Source organism: Podarcis raffonei, chromosome 5, assembly GCF_027172205.1.
Source record: "Podarcis raffonei isolate rPodRaf1 chromosome 5, rPodRaf1.pri, whole genome shotgun sequence".
Classification (NCBI taxonomy): domain Eukaryota; kingdom Metazoa; phylum Chordata; class Lepidosauria; order Squamata; family Lacertidae; genus Podarcis; species Podarcis raffonei.
Genome location: NC_070606.1, coordinates 98180428 through 98202327, shown reverse-complemented (window position 1 = coordinate 98202327; position 21900 = coordinate 98180428). Strand labels below are relative to the sequence as shown.

At 46.9% G+C, this 21900-nt stretch overlaps 2 protein-coding genes across 6 annotated transcripts; one reads left to right on the top strand and one right to left on the bottom strand.

Moving 5' to 3' along the window:
* Positions 1-1384: 1384 nt before the first annotated feature.
* Positions 1385-14118, bottom strand: IQCG (IQ motif containing G). Of its 4 annotated transcripts, XM_053387375.1 has the most exons (10): positions 14017-14118; positions 10557-10698; positions 9099-9346; positions 8555-8683; positions 7618-7699; positions 5956-6117; positions 4696-4770; positions 3256-3387; positions 2925-3026; positions 1385-1664 (listed from the first exon to the last, which is right to left on the bottom strand). In XM_053387375.1, the coding sequence occupies exons 1-10, from the start codon at positions 14052-14054 to the stop codon at positions 1521-1523; spliced, it is 1254 nt and encodes a 417-aa protein (XP_053243350.1). In that variant the 5' UTR covers positions 14055-14118; the 3' UTR covers positions 1385-1520. The 4 variants fall into 4 exon arrangements, with proteins under 4 accessions (XP_053243350.1, XP_053243352.1, XP_053243351.1 ...); XM_053387377.1 differs by lacking the exon at positions 3256-3387; XM_053387376.1 differs by lacking the exon at positions 8555-8683.
* On the top strand, positions 8869-19972 carry RPL35A (ribosomal protein L35a). Of its 2 annotated transcripts, none has more exons than XM_053387389.1 (5): positions 8869-8879; positions 16362-16406; positions 16711-16863; positions 18682-18826; positions 19906-19972. In XM_053387389.1, the coding sequence occupies exons 2-5, from the start codon at positions 16396-16398 to the stop codon at positions 19927-19929; spliced, it is 333 nt and encodes a 110-aa protein (XP_053243364.1). In that variant the 5' UTR covers positions 8869-8879; positions 16362-16395; the 3' UTR covers positions 19930-19972. The 2 variants fall into 2 exon arrangements, with proteins under 2 accessions (XP_053243364.1, XP_053243363.1); XM_053387388.1 differs by lacking the exon at positions 8869-8879 and adding an exon at positions 14308-14380 and having other exon boundaries at positions 16364-16406.
* Positions 19973-21900: the final 1928 nt, after the last annotated feature.

Here is a 21900-nt window from a genome sequence, read left to right as displayed (position 1 = left end):
CTTCCTTTTCGTTGCTGGTTAATCAGAGAAGGCAGACTCGCAGGAAAAGCAAATGCACTGACTTCTGGCGCAGTTCATTAAATGTGCCCAAGAGAACAGCTTCTTGCCAACTCTCCTCTGTGAGGGCTTGTGCAGGAGCTTTTCCTGACAAATCTCTGCCACAAAATATTTAAAGGAATCTTTCCATGACTGTTCAGTAATGTCCGGTGCTATTACGTCTTGGAATGGTTCTTTTAATTTTGTTTTTTGGGCAGTGGGAGGGATATCCTGTAAATTTGGGTGGGTTTTTTTTTTCCTAAGCATGTTTTGCAGAAGATTTGAAAGCCGCCATTTTCAATGCACTCCAGCTCTCACATATTCATTCTCCTCTAGGCTGGTACTGGGCAGAAAGCCCAGAGGATAAAGACTTCACTCTTGTTGTTTCTCCAGACTGTAAACGTGTAATTAGTAGTATAGCTAAAGGATTTTTTAAGAAGTTCTTTCCTGTATTTGTATGTCTGTAAATACATTCCATAGTTTTCAAAGACTATATAAACATCATAATATCATGTACTTTATTTTAAATTGCCTGTATGCTACCAGTCAATTTCTAGCGCACATGATATTATAAACTTCAAACCTGGGTGATTTGAAATAAAGGCTGAAGCTTTAAAACCTGTGTTTGTGAAGAGAAGCATTTATTCTGCAGTGGGTTTGTCCAGTCTCTCAGGTGCCCTTGATTGCTTCTCTCCTGGGAGAGGGAGGTTGAGCAGCCTTGTTCCTTTGCTTGTTCAACATCACAACATCAAATGTGTTGCTGCTCCCAAGGGCTCATCATGTTCCTGTAGGATCAAGTTGGGATCCTATTCTGCGTATGCAGCATTTGTGATTATTAGAGAAGTTGCCATATTAATAACTAGTTTTGCTAGTTTTCTAAGGACTTCAAGTACATGTCCAATATATAGGAACCACTCCTAGGGTCCAAGGTTACTTCAGCCACCACCACCCCCAATAAAAAAATTGAGGCAGCTGCCCCCCCCCACTGATGGACATTGCCATTTAAATGGTCTTGTGATTATGTGGGGCATCAATATCTGCCCCCCCCCCAATATTTTATTCCGTTTGGCACCCTTGATGTGACATTCTTCATGGTATGTCTCTATGCAGTTAAAGCTTAAAAAGGCAATTTACACGAGCAATCTTGTGGAGATGACAGACCATTTTTCTTTGCAGCTTTCCTGAGCTCGAGCAGAGGGTGGGGAGAAAAGATACAAGATTGCATCATCTGGTCCAGGGTAATTAACACAAAATGTTGGTATGGCCTGTTCACTTTCAAAGCAAGAAAAACAGAACCAGCAGCTTCAATGCTCTTCTGCTGACTGGGACCAAAAAGCAGGATCTCGAGCCGAGTGCTAAAAGCTTTTATTAATTCTGATCCTTTCAGCAAAGACATATACAATTGTCCCGTTCCTTCATCCCACAAAACCGTGTTGCCCAAAGGCCTAATGTGGAGATGGCGCAGGAGCTGGGCTCTGTTCCCATCACTTTTTCTTCTTCGCTCCAGGTTTCCCTTTGCCCTTCTTCCCCTTCTCTTTGGGCGGCTGCTCTTCTTCCCAGAGTTTTTTGAGGGCCTTGTAAGGGCCTAGGAATCTGCGAACCATCATGCCTCTCCACCAGGCCTGCAGCTGAAAGCAAGGAAGAGGAGAAGGGTTGTGCATGCAGGAAGGAGGCACTGGGTGCCCACACTACCTTCCAGCTGCTGCTCAAGCTTTGCCAAAAATGGGCTCCCAGAAATGACTGCTGTGCAACAAGCCCAGTTCCCCTAGGCTGCTCCCCCCACCTCTCTAATGAAGCAGGGCTGGCTTGAGTCCAGCGTTCCATCTGCTGCCTGTCTGCTCCAAGTCAGCCACAGCATCTAATGCCCACATTTATCCCATCGCTGCCAGCTCAAGCTGCAGAAAGGCGCAGCCTTGGATACGCTCCAAGAAAGCATCTGAGTGGGAAATAAATGACATCTGTTGCAGAATGTCCCTGGGCAGCCAACATCCGAAGGCACGCTGCTGCTGCTGCACTGAGGAGAGCAAATGGGTGGCTAGGATTGGGTTTTGGCTATCTGTGAAGCCAAACACAAGGCTGCTTCTCACTTCTGCGATATGGTCATGCCTAGATGAGCAGATTCTGCACTTGTTCAAATGTGCTTCTTCATGTGGCACAGCAAGGTCTGCTATTCATGCAAACAACTGATAAACAAATTATACTTCATGCTGTACCCTGGCTAACTGTTGGCTAGAAAGAGCTACAGAAATGGCTATGGATCCCACAGTGTTTCAGGCCTCACTTAATATTGTTTTCCTATATACATATTTTCCCCTCTTCCAGGCCAGTCCTACAGCTGATGGAATTGAAAGTGCTGGTCTCTGGCTAGATAAGACTGTTCTTTGTGACACAATCTGTGGCTGCCTCTTCTGCCATACAAGGATGCTCCGGGGAAGACCCTGCTTCTTGTTTAGCTGATGATACTTATCTGAGGAAATGGCTGTTAGGTTAGGGAGAAGCGCTGGAGGAGGTTGGAGAGAACCTCCAAGCCCCCCTACAGAAGCAGATGATTCTGCCACCATGCTCCCCGCTTGGCACATTTTTAAAGCACATAAAAGGATTAGAGATCTGGAGCCCTGAAAGGGGAAGCCATGAGAAAGAGCAGCCTTCCCCAACCGGGTGCCCCCCAAGCGATTTGCACTGCAACTCTCAGCCCCAGTCAGCATGGCCAGCAAGGGGTGGTTCAGCAACATCAGGGGGGGGGAGCTATACAAAGCAAAGGAGATGATCTGCTCCACATGTTGGGAGAGGGGCAGAAGACATGGTGGAGGAAGAGGTTTTCTCCCCACCCCCGCTTCCAATTTTTAGTCCCAGGACTCCAAAGGTAAGGCTATATTGACTCATCTTACCTTCAGGATACTCTTCAGCTCCAGAGCGTCCTGTTCTACTTTCTTCCTTGCATTCTCCTTTTCCTTCCGGTCCTCAATTATAGCTTGTTCGCATATGAGACACTGTAGAATGCAAAGACACCTTTAACTTGAGCTTGGAGGTGGGCTTTCGCTCTCACCTCTCACCCCTGGACTCCTTCCTTAGCTTTCTAAGCTTCCTAGCAAATTGGAGCAGCAGTGAGGATGTGTGGATAGAGCGACCCCACATATAGCTGCCATGGATCACCAACGGAATGAGGAGCCTGACCTTTGAACAGACGGTTGTAGCCCCAGCACCAGCTTTGTTCCCTACCTGCTTGGCCAGTTCCTGTAGCGCTGCCTGGTCAGCTGCTCTGGAGGCCTTCAGGGAGTTGAGCTCTTGCTGCTTGGCTTCTGTATCCCTCTCGTACTTGTCCATCCAGTACTCCAGCTTCTCTTCTATGCTCTGCGACACACACAGGTGGACACTTCACAACGCTCTGCATTTGTCTCCTGACCATTCCGGGGCATGGCTTAGAGCCCGGTGCCTCATGCAATGACATGATATTGGAGGACTTGCAGAATGAGGTGCTTGGTGGGGATTTCATAGAATCATAGAGTTGGAAGAGACCACAAGGGCCATCGAGTCCAACCCCCTGCCAAGCAGGAAACACCATCAGAGCACTCCTGACATATGGTTGTCAAGCCTCTGCTTAAAGACCTCCAAAGAAGGAGACTCCACCACACTCCTTGGCAGCAAATTCCACTGTCGAACAGCTCTTACTGTCAGGAAGTTCTTCCTAATGTTTAGGTGGAATCTTCTTTCTTGTAGTTTGGATCCATTGCTCCGTGTCCGCTTCTCTGGAGCAGCAGAAAACAACCTTTCTCCCTCCTCTATGTGACATCCTTTTATATATTTGAACATGGCTATCATATCACCCCTTAACCTCCTCTTCTCCAGGATGATCAGCTTAACTCTGTTGCTGTTGGAACACCATTTCAGAGCCAAAGCTCTGTGTCATTTCTTGTATGTACACAAAGCAACTGAAGGGAACAGGGATGATCTGTGCATGCAAGGTGGTGCCCTTGTGTGTGTAAGGAGCAGCAATAAGGGGAAGAAACAAGAGTCACGGGGAACTGGAATGGGCAATAGGCTGCTGTGTGCAGCACCTTAGATGCTTGCTAAATCTGAAGTTCCCTATGGATTCCATCCCCAAGATATCTTCTGTCTGAGGCCCCTGAGGTGGTCAACTTGTGTGCTGGCAACTCTATTCTGCTTGCCCGAAAAGATGGGGTACAAAGTAAAGAGGCATCTATTGTGCAGGGTGTATTTTGAATGGAAGAGCAATCGTATGAGCCGCATGCACACACAAACACACCTGCCATGTGCAGTTTAAAGTGGTCCAGCTCAGCCTCGGGGTTCTAGGCCTCTGATCTTTAGATACAGTAGGGTCTGGATCCACTTGCTAGCTCAACCCATAGGAAGTGTATGTCAATAGAAAGTAATGATTTGAATTAAGGGTGGGGATCACATAAACCTCTGAAGAACAAGGAAGTAGATCGAGCAGTTGGCTGGAGAATGGATGGCATTACAAAAAGTTATAGCACAAGCAGAAGACCTGTAGCCTCTAGATGTTGGACGCCAACTTCCATCAGCCTAGCCAGCATGAACAGTCATTAGGATAGATGGAAGCTGTAATCCAACAACAGCTGGAGTGCCACAGCTTCACATCTCTGAGCTCAATGGGGCACCAGAAAGCTTTGTGGCACCTACCTTTTGCTGCTGCTTAAGGAAATTCTCAATGTCCATGTGGACTCTTATCTCCTGCTCAGTTTGATTTCTCAATTTCTGTAACGGGAGAAAGACATTGCATCAAACTTTATTTGGTTCTAAGCAAATGGCAAGAGGGTTCCTCTGAAGACCTGGGGAGTGCATGCACCACATCCCTCTCTGTGCCATGTTGCAGAGTGAGTTTATGGTCCAGGCGTAGTATAGCTGTACAAAAAAAATGGTCAATGATGCCATCCCTAAATTCTGCCCTTGTTTTCACTGCTGCCAGGCCCATGTCATGACTTGGCTAGCCATACAGTGATTGAAGGTTGAAAGAAGACCAATAGAAGCTGAGAACACTGGGCAGTTGAACCAGGTTAAGCCAATTGAAAGTGAAAACCAAGAAGAATATCCTGCATATGAGCCAGGTAGAACATTAAATTTGCATGCAAGAGGCCCCAAATCCCACTCCTTGCCATTTAGGATCAGGGGTGGGTTAAACCACAGAGCCTAGGGCTTGCCAATCAGAAGGTCGGCGGTTCGCATCCCCGCGACAGGGTGAGCTCCTGTTGCTTGATCCCAGCTCCTACCAACCTAGCAGTTCAAAGCATGTCAAAGTGCAAGTAGATAAATAGGTACCGCTCCGTCGGGAAGGTAAACGGCATTTCCGTGCGCTGCTCTGGTTCACCAGAAGCGGCTTAGTCATGCTGGCCACATGGCCTGGAAGCTGTACGCCGGCTCCCTTGGCCAATAAAGTGAGATGAGCACCGCAACCCCAGAGTCAGCCACGACTGGACCTAATGGTCAGGGGGCCCTTTACCTTTACCTAGGTGATGGGGAGGACACTGCCCAAGACCCCAGAGAGCCTCTGCCAGTCCGAATGGAGAAGCAGTCTGACCTGATATAACGTAGTTTTCTATTAATACCAAGGTTAGCCCTTGACTTGATCGGGAGTTAGATCATCTGCTGCTCACTTAATCGGAACTAAGGTTCAGCACAAGCCTTGTTTCTGGCACCAGGAGGACTCAGCTCTCCAAAATAGTTAGTATTCCTGGGTTGCCTCTGGAGCAACCACACAGCAGTCCTCTTTGGGTTGAGGATGCTCAACCAAAAGTCAGGTTACGCTGCTGAGAAAAGTCTATACCAGGACGCTGAACAGTGGCTGCCTCTATGCTGAGGCCACACAAGTCATTAAGGCATGCCCCACACTTTACTGCAGACCACCTCCCTACGAATGCATATGGCCCAAGGCAAAGTGCTTACCTCAATTTCATTCTGCAGATCATTCTCAGCATCAAAGCATTTATTCTTTGTTTGAGCCACCTGGAGGTCTGTGTCCTTCTTGACGTAACGATTCTCCATGTCTGTTTTAGCCTTCATCTCTTGAAGCTGGTCTTTGAGGTATGCAATCATCTCGTTCCGATTCTGTGGAATGAGAGAGTGGGCGGGCGGGTGGGTAGGACTACAAGCAAGGGAGACTTGATGTGCTGGTCTGTGGTCATCCTCAGAGGTGCTTCTGCCTTGCCTTGCCTTGCCTTGCCAGGGTATGGATGGGATTGCAACTCAACAGTGTGTCCTATGAAACATTCCAGCCTTCTTCTCACTGGGGTAGAAAACATGTCTGGACTGTACCACTCCAGATGGGGGTTTACATCACTGAATGCTCCTCTGTACAAAAGTTTCCTTTTCTCTGGTGTGCCACTTTTCTACATGCATGGATTTCCCCTTTTATAAAAAATGAGCCCACCCAGACACAGGTTGACTATCTCGGGGATATCGAGGCCTTTAAGGATGACTTCTGTTTTGCCACTAAGGTCTGACTCACTGACTACTGTATTTGGGGCTGAAAAATAAACATCCTGTTAGGCAGTTGTAAGTTTTAAAAGAGGAAAACTCAAGATCAGACAGGATCCATTGACTATAACATGCCTGTTTGAAGCTAGTGCAGGACAGACTGTTGCAGAATAACCAAATTTTCCATTCAGCAGGTAAAGCCTTCAGCACTATGTCATGGGTTGAGCTGGGGTAGGGCTTTGGTCTGAGACTAGAGCTGCTAAAAGTACATGGGAAGGAATTCTATCTTGGAAATAGGGGGTTAGCAACTGAGTCCTGCCAGCACAGGAGTCCATGTATGTGCCAGCCCCACGATAGTTGTGACCCATGGAGGAGGAGTGTAGCTTTTTATTAAGGTCCTAGAATTCAGTGCCAGAGACACTTGGACTCTGATGTTAGCAAATGCAAATGAGATGCAATAAAAAATAAAAAATAGATCAGACCAAAGGCCCACAGATCCCAGTGCTGGGTATCCAACAGCAGCGGACTCAGTTGCCTCTGAGAAACAACCAAGCACCCTCCCTCCTCAGTTTGTTATCCCTCCTCTATAACACAGCTAGTATTCTGAACATGGAGGTTCTCTTAAGCCTCTCAGGGGGCATTCTGATTGGTTGCTGTAACCCCAACACCCAAACCTCCCTTTGGATCTGTAGGCAGGGCCAGCATCATGCAACACCTTCCCCAAGGCGAGGGCCTGGGCAGCCCTCCAGACCAGCCCTGCCTACTGGCAGGAGACGAGGGCCTTGTCAGACAGCTCCAACAATACCTTGCTATTTTAAAAAACGGCAAAAGGAGGGCCTGTCCCAAAGAACAACAAATCAGAAAAAAACTTTTTAGTGATGACCAATGTCCACTGATAGATCTGAGCCTTCAGGTGTTTTATCTAACCCTTTCTTAAAGCCATCGAAGCCCCAAATCCACAAATAAATGCTGGCATTTAGTTATGTGTTCTGCTGCATTCCCTAGATTTGGAAACTTTCTGCTGTGCAGAGCCCATTTTGCAGCCTGAGCTGCACCTGTTGGTGCTAATTTTATTAATTTCATACTGCATTTCAAAGGGGGGTTTAAAGGGCGTGACTACCTAAAGCTCACCTGTAACTCAAACTCCTTTTCCTTCTTGACATCACTGAGCTGCTTCTGGAGACTCTTTATCTTCTTCCTTCCCATCTCTTCCCTAAAAGGCGAGAGGGGAGGGAAAGGAAATCCCTGGTTTCCTGGGGCACATCAAGACTTAGGCCGGAAAGGGGACTTTGGGGCATGCACCCAGAGTTCCCTCTGGTCAGTTGGCAGGAAACTGGCAGATGCTATATCAAACTCAAGAAACAGGCCATGTGATGATGATGATGATGATGATTTATATGCCACCCATCGAACTGGGTTGCCCCAGCCACTCTGGGCGGCTCCCAACAAAATATTAAAAACACATTAAAACATCAAACGTTAAAATTATTATTAAGGTGCTTTATGTGTATCTGATTCAGAAACTACAACTAGTGCAGAATGCAGTGGCCAGATGGCTCACAGGAGCAGATTAAATGAAATAAATAGAAGTTACTGGCAGCACGACCCTCTGCTGCTGAGAAAGCTGTGATGGTTGCCAATTCACTACTGGGTCAGGTTCAAGGGTCTCGTGTTAATTCACAAATCCCAAAATACCTAAAAGAGCACCTGATCCCTTATGCTCCACCTCGATCACTGACATCCGCTGATGGGGCACTTCTGGTAGTTCCTTACTCCCTGATATTTGGTTGGCCTTCCCTGGGCGCTGAGCCCTTAGGGTGGCAGGTCCTGCTCTGTGAGCCTCCACCGGACACAGTGGTGGAACCACAGCAAACGCCCGTTTATTGTGTGAGGAGCAGCTGTAAGGTGGAGCATTTTGGCTCATTCTCTCCGTATATTAAGGATTGGCACTAGTGGCTGCTGAGAGGCCCTGCCTGAGCACCTGGAAAGTGACTGTCAGTCAGCGTGGGCAATGTTGCGCTAGTCAGCCTAAGTTCAAAAGAGGCAGCTTCTAAAATAAAACTCCAACCTGAGGACCAGGTTATGGAGGTTCAACTTCTTTTCATTTTCCAGGTCCACAGCTAACTGGAGGGAGTGAAAGGTTCCCAGTGCCAGCATTTCCTCTGTCACGTCTTCAATCACGTCGCTCGTGTATTTCCTGGCAGGAAAGGAAAGAAGTGCTTAGCCCAGTAGGCAAAATGACAGGCGAGATTCCCAGCCATTTAGCGATGGGTCCAACCAGATCGTGTTTCAGGCCCTTTATGACTTAGCACTGGCCGTGCACTCAGGCCAGTTGCCGAGGGGAAGTCTCCCATGGCACCCACACCCCAGCTGTGGACCTGAGGGAGCTGCTGCCCACAGGGGCATAGCCTTGACCTCTGGAGGAAGCCCCACTGCATGCTCAGGGCGAGGGGGAGCAAGGTATGGGGGAAAGCCTTCAAAAAGGCACTCTGGGTAGGAGTATAAACCCTCAAATAAACAGAAAGTGTAAGAATTCTTCGTGAAATCAGAACTTGAAAGAATTCAGTGCAGATGAGCATCCTGTGTCCCATTGCCTGACCAAGGGGTCTCACCTGTCCGCCTGAATCTTCTTGAGGTTCTCTGGGGACAATGCACTCTGTTTTGTGGCAATGGTGAAAAGGTAGTTGGCCCTCTTCAGCTCATTGCCTGTGTCCTTCAGCTGCCGCCCAAGTTCCGCAATCTTGCCCAGCTCATTGGGGATCTTGGCCTGACTCTCTGCCCGGGCGTCCATCAGGTTCTTGTACCTTGTGCTCAGCTCCTTCTGGTTTGCAATAACGCCCTGGATCTCTGTATCGTTAAGCTGAAGAGCAACAAAAAGAGATCCTTGCAAATAAGGGGCAGAAAAGAGAAAGAAGGAAAGCAGTCATAGCTGTGGTTATGTGATCAGGAGGAAGCCTAATAATAATAATAATAATAATAATAATAATAATAATAATAATAATAATATAGTATTATTTATATGCCACCCATCTGACTGGGTTGCCCAAGTGGTTCTCATGCTTCCTCTCCTTGTTGGACTAGTTGCTGCAGGCAAACTGTGGGGAGATCTTCCCTTCCTGCCCTCTTTCTGGGCTTACCAGAAGCCACCATTGAAATTACCCAGATGGAGCCTGGGTTTCGCTAATCGGGGCTCTTCTAGCTGTTCTGGAGCACAAATTTCTCCTTAACTTTTCTCCTGCTTGGGGATGTAGACAGCTGTGGGAAGGCAGGGACTTTCAGTCCTGGCAACTGATCCATGGGACAAGAGCTACCAGGGATGAGCTGCTGTGCTTGTCAGGCCTGACACTCCACCAAGATCTCGTATAATGAGGGAAATATGGAGCAGTGCTTAATCTGACGAACACAGCCAGAACATCTGTAACATTCAGCAATCATGTGATTCTGCCCTTGCATGAATGCACACCTGAAGCACACTGATTTGCATGGGGAAATGAAGCTGTCACTGGTTTGGAGGTGAGGTGAAAACTCCATAGTAGAGCACATCCTTTGCAGGACTGACAAGGCTGGTGAGACCTTGCCTCAAAGGCCCTGCAGAACTGTTGCCAGTCAAAGCAGATTGGGTTGGGGAACATTTTTCATCCAAATCGGGGTTGGTGAGAGTTTGAGGGCCAGACAGAAAGGCCTGGGAGGCTGCATTTGGCCCCCAAGCTTGAGGTTCTCAACCCCTGGAGAAGATGGGACAGAGCAAGAGGCATTATTGGTCTGACTCAATATTACGAGTTTCATGTTTTTTGTGAGTTAGCAGTTGAGAAAGATGTCAAGGGCAAAGGATAAGGTGGATAAAGCTTTGGGCTGCCCAAGAGCAGGATTATTTATAACATTATGGGAGATTAACTTCATAAGTGAGAAAGAACAAAAGAATAAATAAAAATAATAAGAGACAACTCCAGAACAGTAGGATGCTAGGCAAAAATTATCAGGCTGATCCTGATAAAAGTGGAGGCAGGGGGCAGGGGAAAGAGTGTGAATGCATTCTCAGTTTCCCTCTCACAAGTCTGTGATGTACTTACATCGCTGACATCTTTGCGCCCCTCATAGGAAACTGGCATGATGAAGCCAAGAATGGCAAGCTGGTCAACGCAGTCCTCCAGTAGAGCAGAAAATCGTACCGCATCCAGAGGCAGGAGCCTTGGTGTCTGGATGGTCAATTCCCTAGCCAAACAAGACAGTATTTGCCATTTAGAATGCAAACAGAATACTAGAAGGCAACCATCCCCCAAACTGGTTGCTGCTTTGTGCGTGTGGGCGCTGAATGTTGCACCTTCAAGTTCCACTGCTAGCATCAGCTAGAAAAGCCTCTCCCCAAGACCTGAAGAACAGCCTGCTGCATCAGGCCAATGGCCCGTCCAGTCCAGCATCCTGTCCACACTGTGGCCAACCAGACCCCTGTGGGAAGCCTGCAAACAGGACCTGAGCGCATGAGCCCTTTCTTCCCCCTGTGGCATCCAGTGACTGGTATTCAGCACTACTGCCTCCAACCATGGCTGGCAGACCCTGATAACCTTCATTAAGTTATCTAATTCTCTTTTAAAGCTATCCCAGTTGGTAGCTGTCACTGCCCTCTGAGTGAGTTCCAGTTGAACTATGTGCTGTGTAAATTACCTGCCCTGAATCTTCCGTTAGAGGGATTCACAAGTTCTAGAGTTGTGATGTTTTAAATAAAACAATATATGTTTTATTGTTTGCTAAGAAAATTATGTGTCTATGGTTATTCTTGTGTGTATTTGTGTTTTTTTCTTTTTTCTTGTTGTATCAATAAAAATCTTTTAAAAAAAACAAGTTCTAGAGTTATGAGCAAAGGCTGTGCATACTTTTAAATAACGTATTTTTCACTCCATAAGACGCACTTTTTCCCTCCTAAAAAGTAAGGGGAAATGTGTGTGCATCTTATGGAGCGAATGCAGGCTCCTGGGCTCTGCTCAGCGCTCCCTTTAAAGAGTGTGTGTGTGGCTCTTGCTGGTTTTTCCCTGAGGAGGGAGAAGGGACTGACGGACTGCCCTCTGTCCCTTCTCCCACCTCCTGGAAAAGCCAGCAAGAGCCGTGCGCTCTTTAAAAAGCCGCGCCTAGCGTGTGTGCGGCTCTTGGGGGCTTTTCCGCAAGGTGGGAGAAGGGACTAACAGCTGCCCTCTGTCCCTTCCCACACCTCCCGGAAAAGCCAGCAAGAGCCACTGCCAGGCTCTGCTCAGCGCTCCCTTGTAAGGGCTCCCTTTCGTCCCTCATCCCGCTTTGCTGGGAAGCCAGCAGAAGAGGCGCTGTGCAGCTATCGCTCTTGCTCTGCTGGCTTCAGCAAGAGCTGTGCAGCTTGCTCTGCTGGCTTCACAGCAAAGCGGGAGGAGGGACGGAAGGGTTTAAAGCAAGAAAAGCGAGAGCCGCTTACATGCTCTGTGCAGAATATTTTTTTTTTGCTTTGCCCCTCTAAAAACTAGGTGCGTCTTATGGTCAGGTGCATCTTACAGAGCGAAAAATACGGTACTTCTATCATGCCACCTTTCTTACTTGCATTTTCTCTAAACCAGAAAGTCCTAAATGCTGCAGCCTTTCTTCATAGGGGAGTTGCTCCATCCTGTTTTGGTGGACCTTTTTGAACTTTTTCTACAATATCCTTTTTGAGGAAGAACTGCACACCGTATTCCTAGTGTGCGCACCAAGACCAGGACCTTGCACTTAGCCTGGTAGCTAATTGGCAGATCTAAAAGTAACTGATTATATATACATCAGAATGAGAAGAGCCTTTGGGAATGCAGAACGTTGGGTAGGCGGACGCTCATATGGGAAAGTATTATAACCACACAAGAGAATCCTTATTCTCATCTCTGGAATGTTGGAGGGGTTGGCTGGCGTTCAAGATTAAACAGGCATTAAGTCGTTTTAATTTAACTGGGTGTTTTGTTTTCATTATGCATAAGTTTTGCTTTATGCTTAATGGTTGCCATCCACACTGAGCCCTCTGGAAAAGGGGGATAGGAATTAAACGAAGAAACTCTCTACTTGGGATGCTCTGCTGACTTTTGCTGGCAAAACTTGGGTCTTCTTCCTGCCATGCAAATCATGTCTTTGTTTTTTTTTGTTCCGGTGATACTAATTCCCAGACCAGAAAAACTGGAAGCACTTCAATTTAACCCACAGTGCCCTCTTTGGGGAAACAGAGAGATTAACAGGGTTTCATTTTATTTAACAAAGTTGATATACCACTTCTAAGCGATTTATGAAATTATAAAATAAAACAATCAGTAAAAAATGTTTAAAAACATTCCAACATGTCTGGATAGGTCACAAGTTCACTAACAAGTTTTAAGGGGCTATATGTGAGTTTATAGAACATAGCAGGCATACATTCAGTTGGGAATGTACTAAAAATGATAAAGAGCAAAACGTTTTCTTTCTTTCTTTTAGTATATTGAAACAAACATTGTGGAGCACCTAGCTGAGTAGGATTAAATGGAACTGTGAGAAGAATCCTGCTGGATCAGACCAAAATCCCATTTAGTCCAACATCCTGTTCTCACAGGGGCTAACCAGATCCCTGTGGGAAACCAGGGAGAGGATGTGTGTGCATATTAATAAAATACAAATAAAATACAATTATTATATGATATAATATATATTATTAATATAATTTTATTTAAAATACATGTGCCCCCCTCCCAAATCCAGTACAAGAGATGGCTCACAAAGATGTCTAAAAACAGCAACAAGACACACCCCAGAAAGAGCCCTTCGCCAAGTTCATGTCTCAGATGCCCCTCGTGAAGAAGAAAGCCTTGCAGCGCTTTGAAAAATTAGATAAATTAACAGGAAGGATTCGAAAGCTGCGGGACCAGAGATTATTAGAAGACTGGAGTAAATATATGAATTATTTGAAAAGCAATTGTAATGAACAGATTATGCTAGTAGAAGAAATTCTGTAAGGAGGATTATCTGAAATATTGCAAGAAAGACTATGAAGAGAATTATTGGTTAATGATAATTAAGAGTAATAGAGGAATTAAAAAATGCAGAATAAGTGATAAAGAACGGGAAATCATCAGAGGTGGTTGATGGAAGTCTAAAATATTGTATAAGAAGTTATGTTAAATGAATGTTGGAAATGATATGTATAAAAAACCTAATAAAAATGTATGAAAAAGAAAAAGCAGTTGTCTCTGGCAGACGATGCCATTCCAGCAGCCCTGATGCCACCCCCCCACCCCAAATCCCCAGGGGGAACTTCCTAGGCAATGGAGAATTAAGTGCTGTTGAACCCAATTCGGCATCGCTGACACGAAGGATTCTTCGATTCTGAGATCCCCGTTTTGAAGGGGGTTGGGCTAGATGACCTTTGGGGGTCCCTTCCAACTTAATAAGTATCCAGCGACCTCTTCACTTTTCAAATTGCCCACTGGGCATGGCGCCCACCCTGAGGAAGCGCTCCGTGGGGCTCCGACCCCCGCGCCCCGCCCCGCCAGGCCTCCCTTCACACGAGACACTCACCCGGCGGCCTCCATGGCGGGACCCGGAGTGGTCGCCATGGTTACCCCCCAAGCCGCAGGAGAGGTCCTCGCCGGGAAGGGCTGGCCTGGTTGACGCCTGCCAGGTTGGGGTTTTTTTTTCTATTTTGGGCTTGTAGCGCGGCGCGGGAGCAGGAAAAACGCCTAGCCCAAAAACAAAGCAAACCAATCAGTTTTTTGACCCAAGAGACTCGCCCAAAAGCCCGACCTGGAGCGATTTCAGACAGGCAAGCGGCGTAGACGGCTCAACAGACGCCGGCCGAGGGGTCCTGGCGGTCCCCTATCCCAGCTCGCCCCGCGGCTGCGCTCGCTCTTTCTCGCCGCCATCTTGGCTGGGTGCTGCTGAGGTGAGAGCGGGGAAGGGGCTCTGCGGGCGGGCGAGGCGGCGGAGGGCGGCGGAGAAGCGGCTCCAGAGGCGGCTGGGCAGGCGCCGCGAGGGCCGGCGGACCGGCCTGGGTGGGCGCAGCGGGGTACGGCGGCGGGATGGCTCGGATACGGGGTGGATGGCGCCGGAGCCCTGAGTTCGGGCCTTGGCTGAGGCCGCCACAGGGACGCTTAGAAGGCCCCAGCGCTGCCCCTTTCATTGCTTCGCGGGGAGCTTTTTAGTCGGAGGCCAGGCAGCCCCAGGCGCCTCGAGTGCGCGTCTCCGGGGGGGAATGGTGGGCTGGCCTTTGGCTTAAATCAGTTTGATTTCCTTTCTCCTCCTGTGAAGAGGCTGCGTCCTAATGGTTTAATGTATTTTAATTTTATTTTAATCAACTTATTTTTATTATTGGTTGTTAGCCACCCTGAGCCGGTCTTGGCTGGGGAGAGCGGGGTATAAAATTATTATTATTATTATTATTATTATTATTATTATTATTATTATTATTATTATTGTGAAGTGGTGACTTTAAGTTACAGAAAGGTAGCCGTGTTGGTCTGCCATAGTCAAAACAAAAAATTTTTTTTCTTCCAGTAGCACCTTAAAGACCAACTAAGTTAGTTCTTGGTATGAGCTTTCATGAAAGCTCATACCAAGAACTAACTTAGTTGGTCTTTAAGTTGGTGCCCTTAAGGTTGACATTAAAAAGAGCCCTGCGGTGTAGGATCAAACCGCCACCTGGTGCAGCGGGCTTGGTGCCCAGCCACGTACCCCGGGGGGGGCACAAGGCAGGGAGACCCTCGCAGATTCTCCTTAGCAGCTTTTTCAGGGGTTACACTGTCCCTGATCATGGAGGCTCCATTTCGCTGCCGTGCCTGATAGGTTCATCAGTCGCTAACCTCTGTTGTTGTTTTATGCAATTCCGTTGAGCTGAGTTTTCCGTTGATGTGTCTTTTAAGAAAAGACTTTTGTTTTGGGCTCATCAAGGTGGTTAAGCTTAAATCTTGCAGATGCCTAGATCCTCCAGCTCTTTGAAGCGTTGTTCAGGGTGAGGGGGGTATTCGAAGCTGAAAAGGGGTTTTGCAGGCCGACAGCGTAGCCCAGTGATGGAGCACATGCTTTGGAGGTAGGAAGGAGGATTTGAACCCTTTGGATTTGATCCACAGCATCACCAGCGAAATGAAAGAGCCCTGCCTCTGGGACCTTAGAGAACTGCTGCTGTTGCCTGCTCAAGAGTAGACAATGCTGTAGCTTTTCGGAACAAATAGGAATTACCAGTTAACACAATGTATTCCTGCCAGCCTTGATGCCCGTTTCACATGTCTGGCAAAGACCTCTCTGCGGATTTGGCACAGTGTGGTGTTAATTTATGGAATTCTTTGCCACATGGCCACAGTGGCTGTTAGTTTAGGTGTCTTTAAATTGTAGAGTAGGAAGGGGGAGCCATCTAGCATATTGAAAAAGCAGTTAGTGAGCTATTAGCAGTGATGATCACTAAATAACTTTGCCTTAAGAAGCTGTGTGTACTGTGCTAGGGAGCTAATGCTTTTTCATGGCAGTATCTGGCTAGCCACTGTTGGAAGCAAGATGCTGGACCAAGTGCACATTGCACTGATCTCTCAGGGTTGGTGTAGTGGAAATTGTAATGCTTGTTTGCTCATAGGTTTTTAGTGGCCTTAATTATTCTTAGAACACGTGTGCAAGGTGTCTTACAGATCTTTTATGATGGTGTTTAGCAGGGAGGGAACAATGAACTCAAAGCATTTAGACCCCAGAACACAGGCATTTGCTGGTTGGAGTGAAGTCATCTGCAAAGTTAACCTTGATGGTTGAAGATCTTGGATGTTCTTTCTTCTCTGTTCTTGCTTCAGGAAGTCTAGAATTGCCCGCCCCACACCTGTTTGTGATTGGGCTGGTGTTTAGCATATCCCAGCTGACAGCTCCTTCTGTTCCTTTCCTTTCTTAGGCCTGCTGGGAACAGGACTTCAAGACAACACCATGACTGGCAGGTAGGAAACTGTTCTTTGGCAATTCTTGCAGTTCCTCTGCTGCCTTTACAACCTCTCATGTGTGTGTTATCTTTATTATGCTAGTTTTCACTCTGTCACACAGATTAGTGCTTCTACTTAAAAATATCAAAAGGATTGCCTTAAATAGTCTGGTCCCATAGAAGCACCTATAGTTTTCTTGCATGTTTGATGTCTGTAGCAGACTTTCTGTAATACTGAAGTAGATATGCTATGCAGTCTTGATTTGTGATGCAGTACACTGTAAAGCCTTAAGATTTAACTTTGTGTGCGCTTTCTTCCCCAGGTTGTGGTCCAAGGCCACTTTTGCTGGCTACAAGCGAGGTCTTCGAAACCAGAGAGAGCACACAGCTCTTCTGAAAATTGAGGGAGTTTATTCCCGTAACGAGACAGAATTCTATTTGGGCAAGAAATGCGCCTATGTGTACAAAGCAAAAAAGTGAGTGGTCATTGATAATGGGGACTAGAGCTTGGATCTTTTGTATATTCTCATGAGCGTGTTGAAGAACTGAAACCATTTTGAAATTGTTTTCATTTTATGCCATACTACACAAATTTGCGGCAAAGTGGCCTCAGATACTGCTGTGTGAATAATTGAACAAGGAGAGCCAAGACTTGGACCTGCTCAGATTTCGGCTCAGCCATAGGCAAATAACTGACTGTACTCATGCAGCAGTACTAAAACCATAGTTTAGTGTGACATGAACAAACAGGAATGAGCAGCACCTCAGACTTGGAACTAGAACCCAGCGACATCCATTGAAACTGATGAGAATTGAGGCAAAAGAAAGTACAGTGGTGCCTCGCAAGATGAAATTAATTCGTTCCGCAAGTTTTTTCTTCTTGCGAGTTTTTCGTCTTGCGAAGCACAGTTTCCCATAGGAATGCATTGAAAATCAATCAATGCGTTCCTATGGAAACCGCCTTCAGACCAGGTCCGGGGACAGTCTGTCCCCCGACCTCTTCTGAAGGCTGGGGGGGGGCAAGGGCTTTTCTTCCCACCGCCAGCCTTCAGAAGGCTGTTCTGAAGGCTGGCGGTGGGAAGAAAAGCCCTTCTCCCCACCTCCCGCCCTGCAAGCTCCGGGGACAGGAGGGCTTTGCTGCCGACCGCCAGCATTTTAAAAGCCCCCGGGACAGCGGAGACTTCTCCGCTGTCCCGGGGCGATTTTAAAATGCTGGTGGGCGGCAGCGAAGCCTTCGCTGCCAACCCCCAGCATTTTAAAAGCCCCCGGGACGGCGGAGGTCTTCTGAAGGCAGGCGGTGGGTGAAAGTCTTTGCTCCCCCCGCCTGCCTTCAAAAAGCCGTCCGGGATAGCGGAGAAACGCGCTGCGCTTCTCCGCTATCCTGGGAAGGCAGGCGGTGGGGAGCAAAGACTTTTGCCCCCCGCCGGCCTTCAGAAGAGGTCCAGGACCTCTTCTGAAGGCTGGCAGTGGGCGAAAGTCTTTCCTCCCCACCGCCAGCATTTAAAAGAGGTCCCCAGAGATTTCCCTATGGGCTTTCTTCTTGCGAAGCAAGCCCATAGGGAAATTCGTCTTGTGGAATGACTCAAAAACGGAAAACTCTTTCGTCTTGCGAGTTTTTCGTTTTGCGAGGCGTTCGTCTTGTGAGGCACCACTGTACTTCCTCACACCCAATGTAGAGCTCAGTAATGGCATTCGCTACCTCAGGCTGTAGTGGTGGCCACCATATTGGGTGACTCTAAAAGGGGATTAGGCACTTTAATCGAAGAGGATAAGGCTATCATGCTTCCGACTATCCCTCACTAGGGAACAGTAGCAGGAGAGGGCTATTTCCCTCATGTCCTGCTTACTGGTCATTGCAGGAAACAGAATGATCCAGCAAGGTGCTTGGTTGGCAGAAGCTGGGACAGCAACAGGCACTCACCGCGTCGTGCAGAAGCCCAAGAGGTTCAGTGGTTTAGACCACATCACCACCCGTGATAAGAGAAGCTTAATGGAACAGTTCATAATTTCAGGAGATCCGCCTGCTCACTCATATGTTCATTGCTTTATTGAGCATAGCATCAGGGAATGACTTCACGTGTGAATTAGTCATCACTGAAAGAAGTGAAAACTTTCATATTGTCTCATTATCTGTTCTCACTGCTTTTCAGTGGGGACTGTTCAGATGTTCCAAGCACGCGCGCTGTGTGTGTGTGTGTGTGTGTGTGTGTGTGTGAACGTGAACATTTTGGAGAGCACTCCTGCATTTGGTCAGTAGTGGGACTTAATGTTTAATCTGTTTTTCCCTTTGTCAGCAACACCGTGACTCCTGGCGGCAAACCCAACAGGACCAGAGTGATCTGGGGAAAGGTGACCCGTGCCCATGGAAGCAGCGGCATGGTGCGGGCAAAGTTCCGCTCCAACCTACCTGCCAAAGCCATTGGACACAGGATCCGAGTGGTAAGGATGAGCATTGCGAGTGCCCTTGACAGGCCAGAGGCGGAGAAAATCTTTTCTATAAGCTACCTTGAGGATTTTTTTAAAAGAAAAATTCTGAACTAAAATTAACCGTGAGCAAATTTTTGTGTGTCAGTAGCCTAACAGACACATATATGTTATCCGTAAACAGGCCCCTGTGTTGCAATATAGACAAGCTGAACAATGTAACACAACACGATGGCCAATAACAATGGCACTAAACACTATTTATAGACTAATGCAAATGATCAGAAATTACAACCAAAGTCTCTAAATCTTCTTCACCAGTCACAGTGGAATAATTCACGTTCGATATATACATAATCTGTCACCAAATATCGCTGGAACAGTGTTTCTGGATAACCAATCTGTTTCGTTCAATGCTTCATCAGCCAATCTAGGTCAATTCTTCATCAGCCAGACTTGTAAGAATTAATACGAGAAGGATGCAGTTCAAGAATTAATATGAGAAGGATACAGTGACTACAGAATCATATGAGCACTGATCCAGAGCATATTTTCTACAGTGTTTATATTTGCTTACATGCAAGATTGGCTTGTTAAGAAATTGACCCTGTGGTAAGAGGCTCCCTTGTATGACAAAGTTTTGTTGCCTCTTAGGAATGTAAGCAGAAGTGTTTGGTCCAACACTACTCTCTGTTCTTGGGCAAATAGGAGGGTTATCACCTAGGGCTTGGAAAAGATTGCAAATCTTTCCAGTGTGTCCACGTAAATGTAGAGCTTGTAAATGTCTTGTCGAAATTACTGGGAACATTGAGTGAAATCAATTGTTGACCATACTTTCAGTAGACACCTTGAAATCAGTGGATTTAAGTATAAGTTCAGTTACTTCAGTGAGTCTACTCTGAGTATGACTTAACTTTGATATCCCCAGTGCATTTTTTTTTGCACTTCTTGAGGATCCTTCTTGTGTGATTTAAATAATATACAGAAAATATTTTTGGATGTGGGTTTTGTTCCCTAGCGAGATCTTCATAGGGCATGGTTTCTGTTCTTTTCCCTTCCAAATGTGTAACTCTTTTTCTTTTCTTTTTTTACAGATGCTGTATCCATCTAGAGTCTAAATTTAGAGTGAAAATAAAATTAAGACTGTATTCCACTTTTGTATATTTGGTCTTGCCTTGCCTTTTTGTTTCCTGTCCTCGAGGCTCAGTTGCAGGAAAACACTGTTCTACAACCAGAAGATTCTTTGTTGTTTTTAAGGCATTGAAGCAACAGATTATTTTAAAAACAAAGCTGTGGTCCATGTTCCTGGCAGCAACTCATTCCCAATATCCCTGCTCCTCTTTTATAGTAGTGAGGTTTTCTAAAATGCTGAGACCTTACTGTTCAGTTGTTTAGCTCAAGTGGAGACTGAAACGTGGATTTCTTCACCAGCCCTTCTTCACATGTAACTGCCAGTTTACATAAAACTGAAGTCATAAATGTGTTTCCTTGTCCTCATGATATTTGCCCCTTAGTAGTCCATCTCTCTTAATCTGATTGGGTCCCTGGCCACCCAAGTCTCCTTAGCCTTGCACTGTGCCAAGAACAGAATTGCTGGGTCCCAGCTGGGAAGATTCTCTCTGTAGCTGCTACTTAGCCCACCTGCCTCTGCTGCTAGTCTCGTCACCTATCCTCTGAACCTACTGAAGCAAGTGGGACTCTGGTTACGATGCTTTAACTGCATATGGGAGGGGTGGGGCATATTGGATGAATATGTGGCTCAGGCTTTTTGCAAAAAAATTAAGTACCGTAGGCATGATCTCTAGGTTGCAACCTGGTAAACCCTAATCAAGAATCACAGGTGATGGTGAAATGTAATGAAATTATTGGCTTCTGATTAGGGCTATGCTCTGTCTCCACAGTCTGAAGGCAGTTATGTTTCTGAAAAGCACAGTGTGAGAGAGTGCTCTTGTGCTTGGGTTTCCCACAGGCGTTTGATTGGCAACTGAGAACAGGATGTTGGAACAGATGGGCTATTGGCCTGACCCAGCAGGGCTGCCCTCCTTATGCTCTCCATCTCCTTGTTACAGGCTTGATGGCTTAGCTGTGTGCCCAGAAAGGAAGTGAAGGAGCAGCTGGAATAGGGTTTTTAATGACAGTTGACGGTTCTGGGTGTACATAGGATTCCACTGAATATGGCAGGCAGAATGGCCCACTCTAGTCTGCGTGATGTTTTTGCTGCATTGCAGGGGGTTGGACTAGATGGCCCGGGGCGGGGGGGGGGAGTCCCTTCCAACTCTGCAATTCTATGATTCTAATAATGTGAAGTTCAGCTTGATCTTGTCCTCTTTTGTGCGTACTGAATTTCAGGGCAGTGTATAGTTAACCCTTCCAATGAAATAATCTTGCTAGGTGAGAGTAATATCGGAGCTAAAGAAATGTGAACCTCTTATAGTAGCCCAAATTCTGCAACACGTTTGGGAACTGAGCGCAGCTGCCTGTATTTCAAAGCTGAGTCAGAAAGGGCCTCGCATTGGGGACTGCAGCAGCAGCAGAGAAAATGGTTGCAGTGTGTTCAGCCCAGGTACAGTGCACAGTCCATCTTTGTTGTTGTTGTTTAGTCATGACCCCCTGGACCAGAGCACGCCAGGCACTCCTGTCTTCCACTGCCTCTCGCAGTTTGGTCAAACTCATGCTGGTAGCTTCAAGAACACTGTCCCACCATCTTGTCCTCTGTCGTCCCCTTCTCCTTGCGCCCTCCATCTTTCCCAACATCAGGGTCTTTTCCAGGGAGTCTTCTCTTCTCAGGAGGTGGCCAAAGTCTTGGAGCCTCAGCTTCAGGATCTGTCCTTCCAGTGAGCACTCAGGGCTGATTTCCTTCAGAATGGAGATGTTTGATCTTCTTGTAGTTCATGGGACTCTGAAGAGTCTCCTCCAGCACCAGAATTCAAAAGCATCCATTCTTCAGCGATCGGCCTTCTTTATGATCCAGCTCTCACTTCCATACATCACTACCGGGAAAACCATAGCTTTAACTATACGGACCTTTGTTGGCAAGTCCATCTTTACAGTGAGCCAAAACGTGTTTGACTCCAGGTGCAACAGAAATC

Excerpts from the sequence above, each read along its gene's own strand:
- IQCG (XM_053387375.1), bottom strand. The coding sequence starts at position 14,054 with ATGGCGACCACTCCGGGTCCCGCCATGGAGGCCGCCGG. Across the intron at positions 10,699-14,016 it reads CCCGCCATGGAGGCCGCCGG|GGAATTGACCATCCAGACAC; the intron begins GTGAGTGTCTCG and ends TTGTTTGGCTAG. Across the intron at positions 8,684-9,098 it reads AAGAAGATTCAGGCGGACAG|GAAATACACGAGCGACGTGA; the intron begins GTGAGACCCCTT and ends CTTTCCTGCCAG.
- RPL35A (XM_053387389.1), top strand. Across the intron at positions 16,864-18,681 it reads TATGTGTACAAAGCAAAAAA|CAACACCGTGACTCCTGGCG; the intron begins GTGAGTGGTCAT and ends TCCCTTTGTCAG. Across the intron at positions 18,827-19,905 it reads TTGGACACAGGATCCGAGTG|ATGCTGTATCCATCTAGAGT; the intron begins GTAAGGATGAGC and ends CTTTTTTTACAG.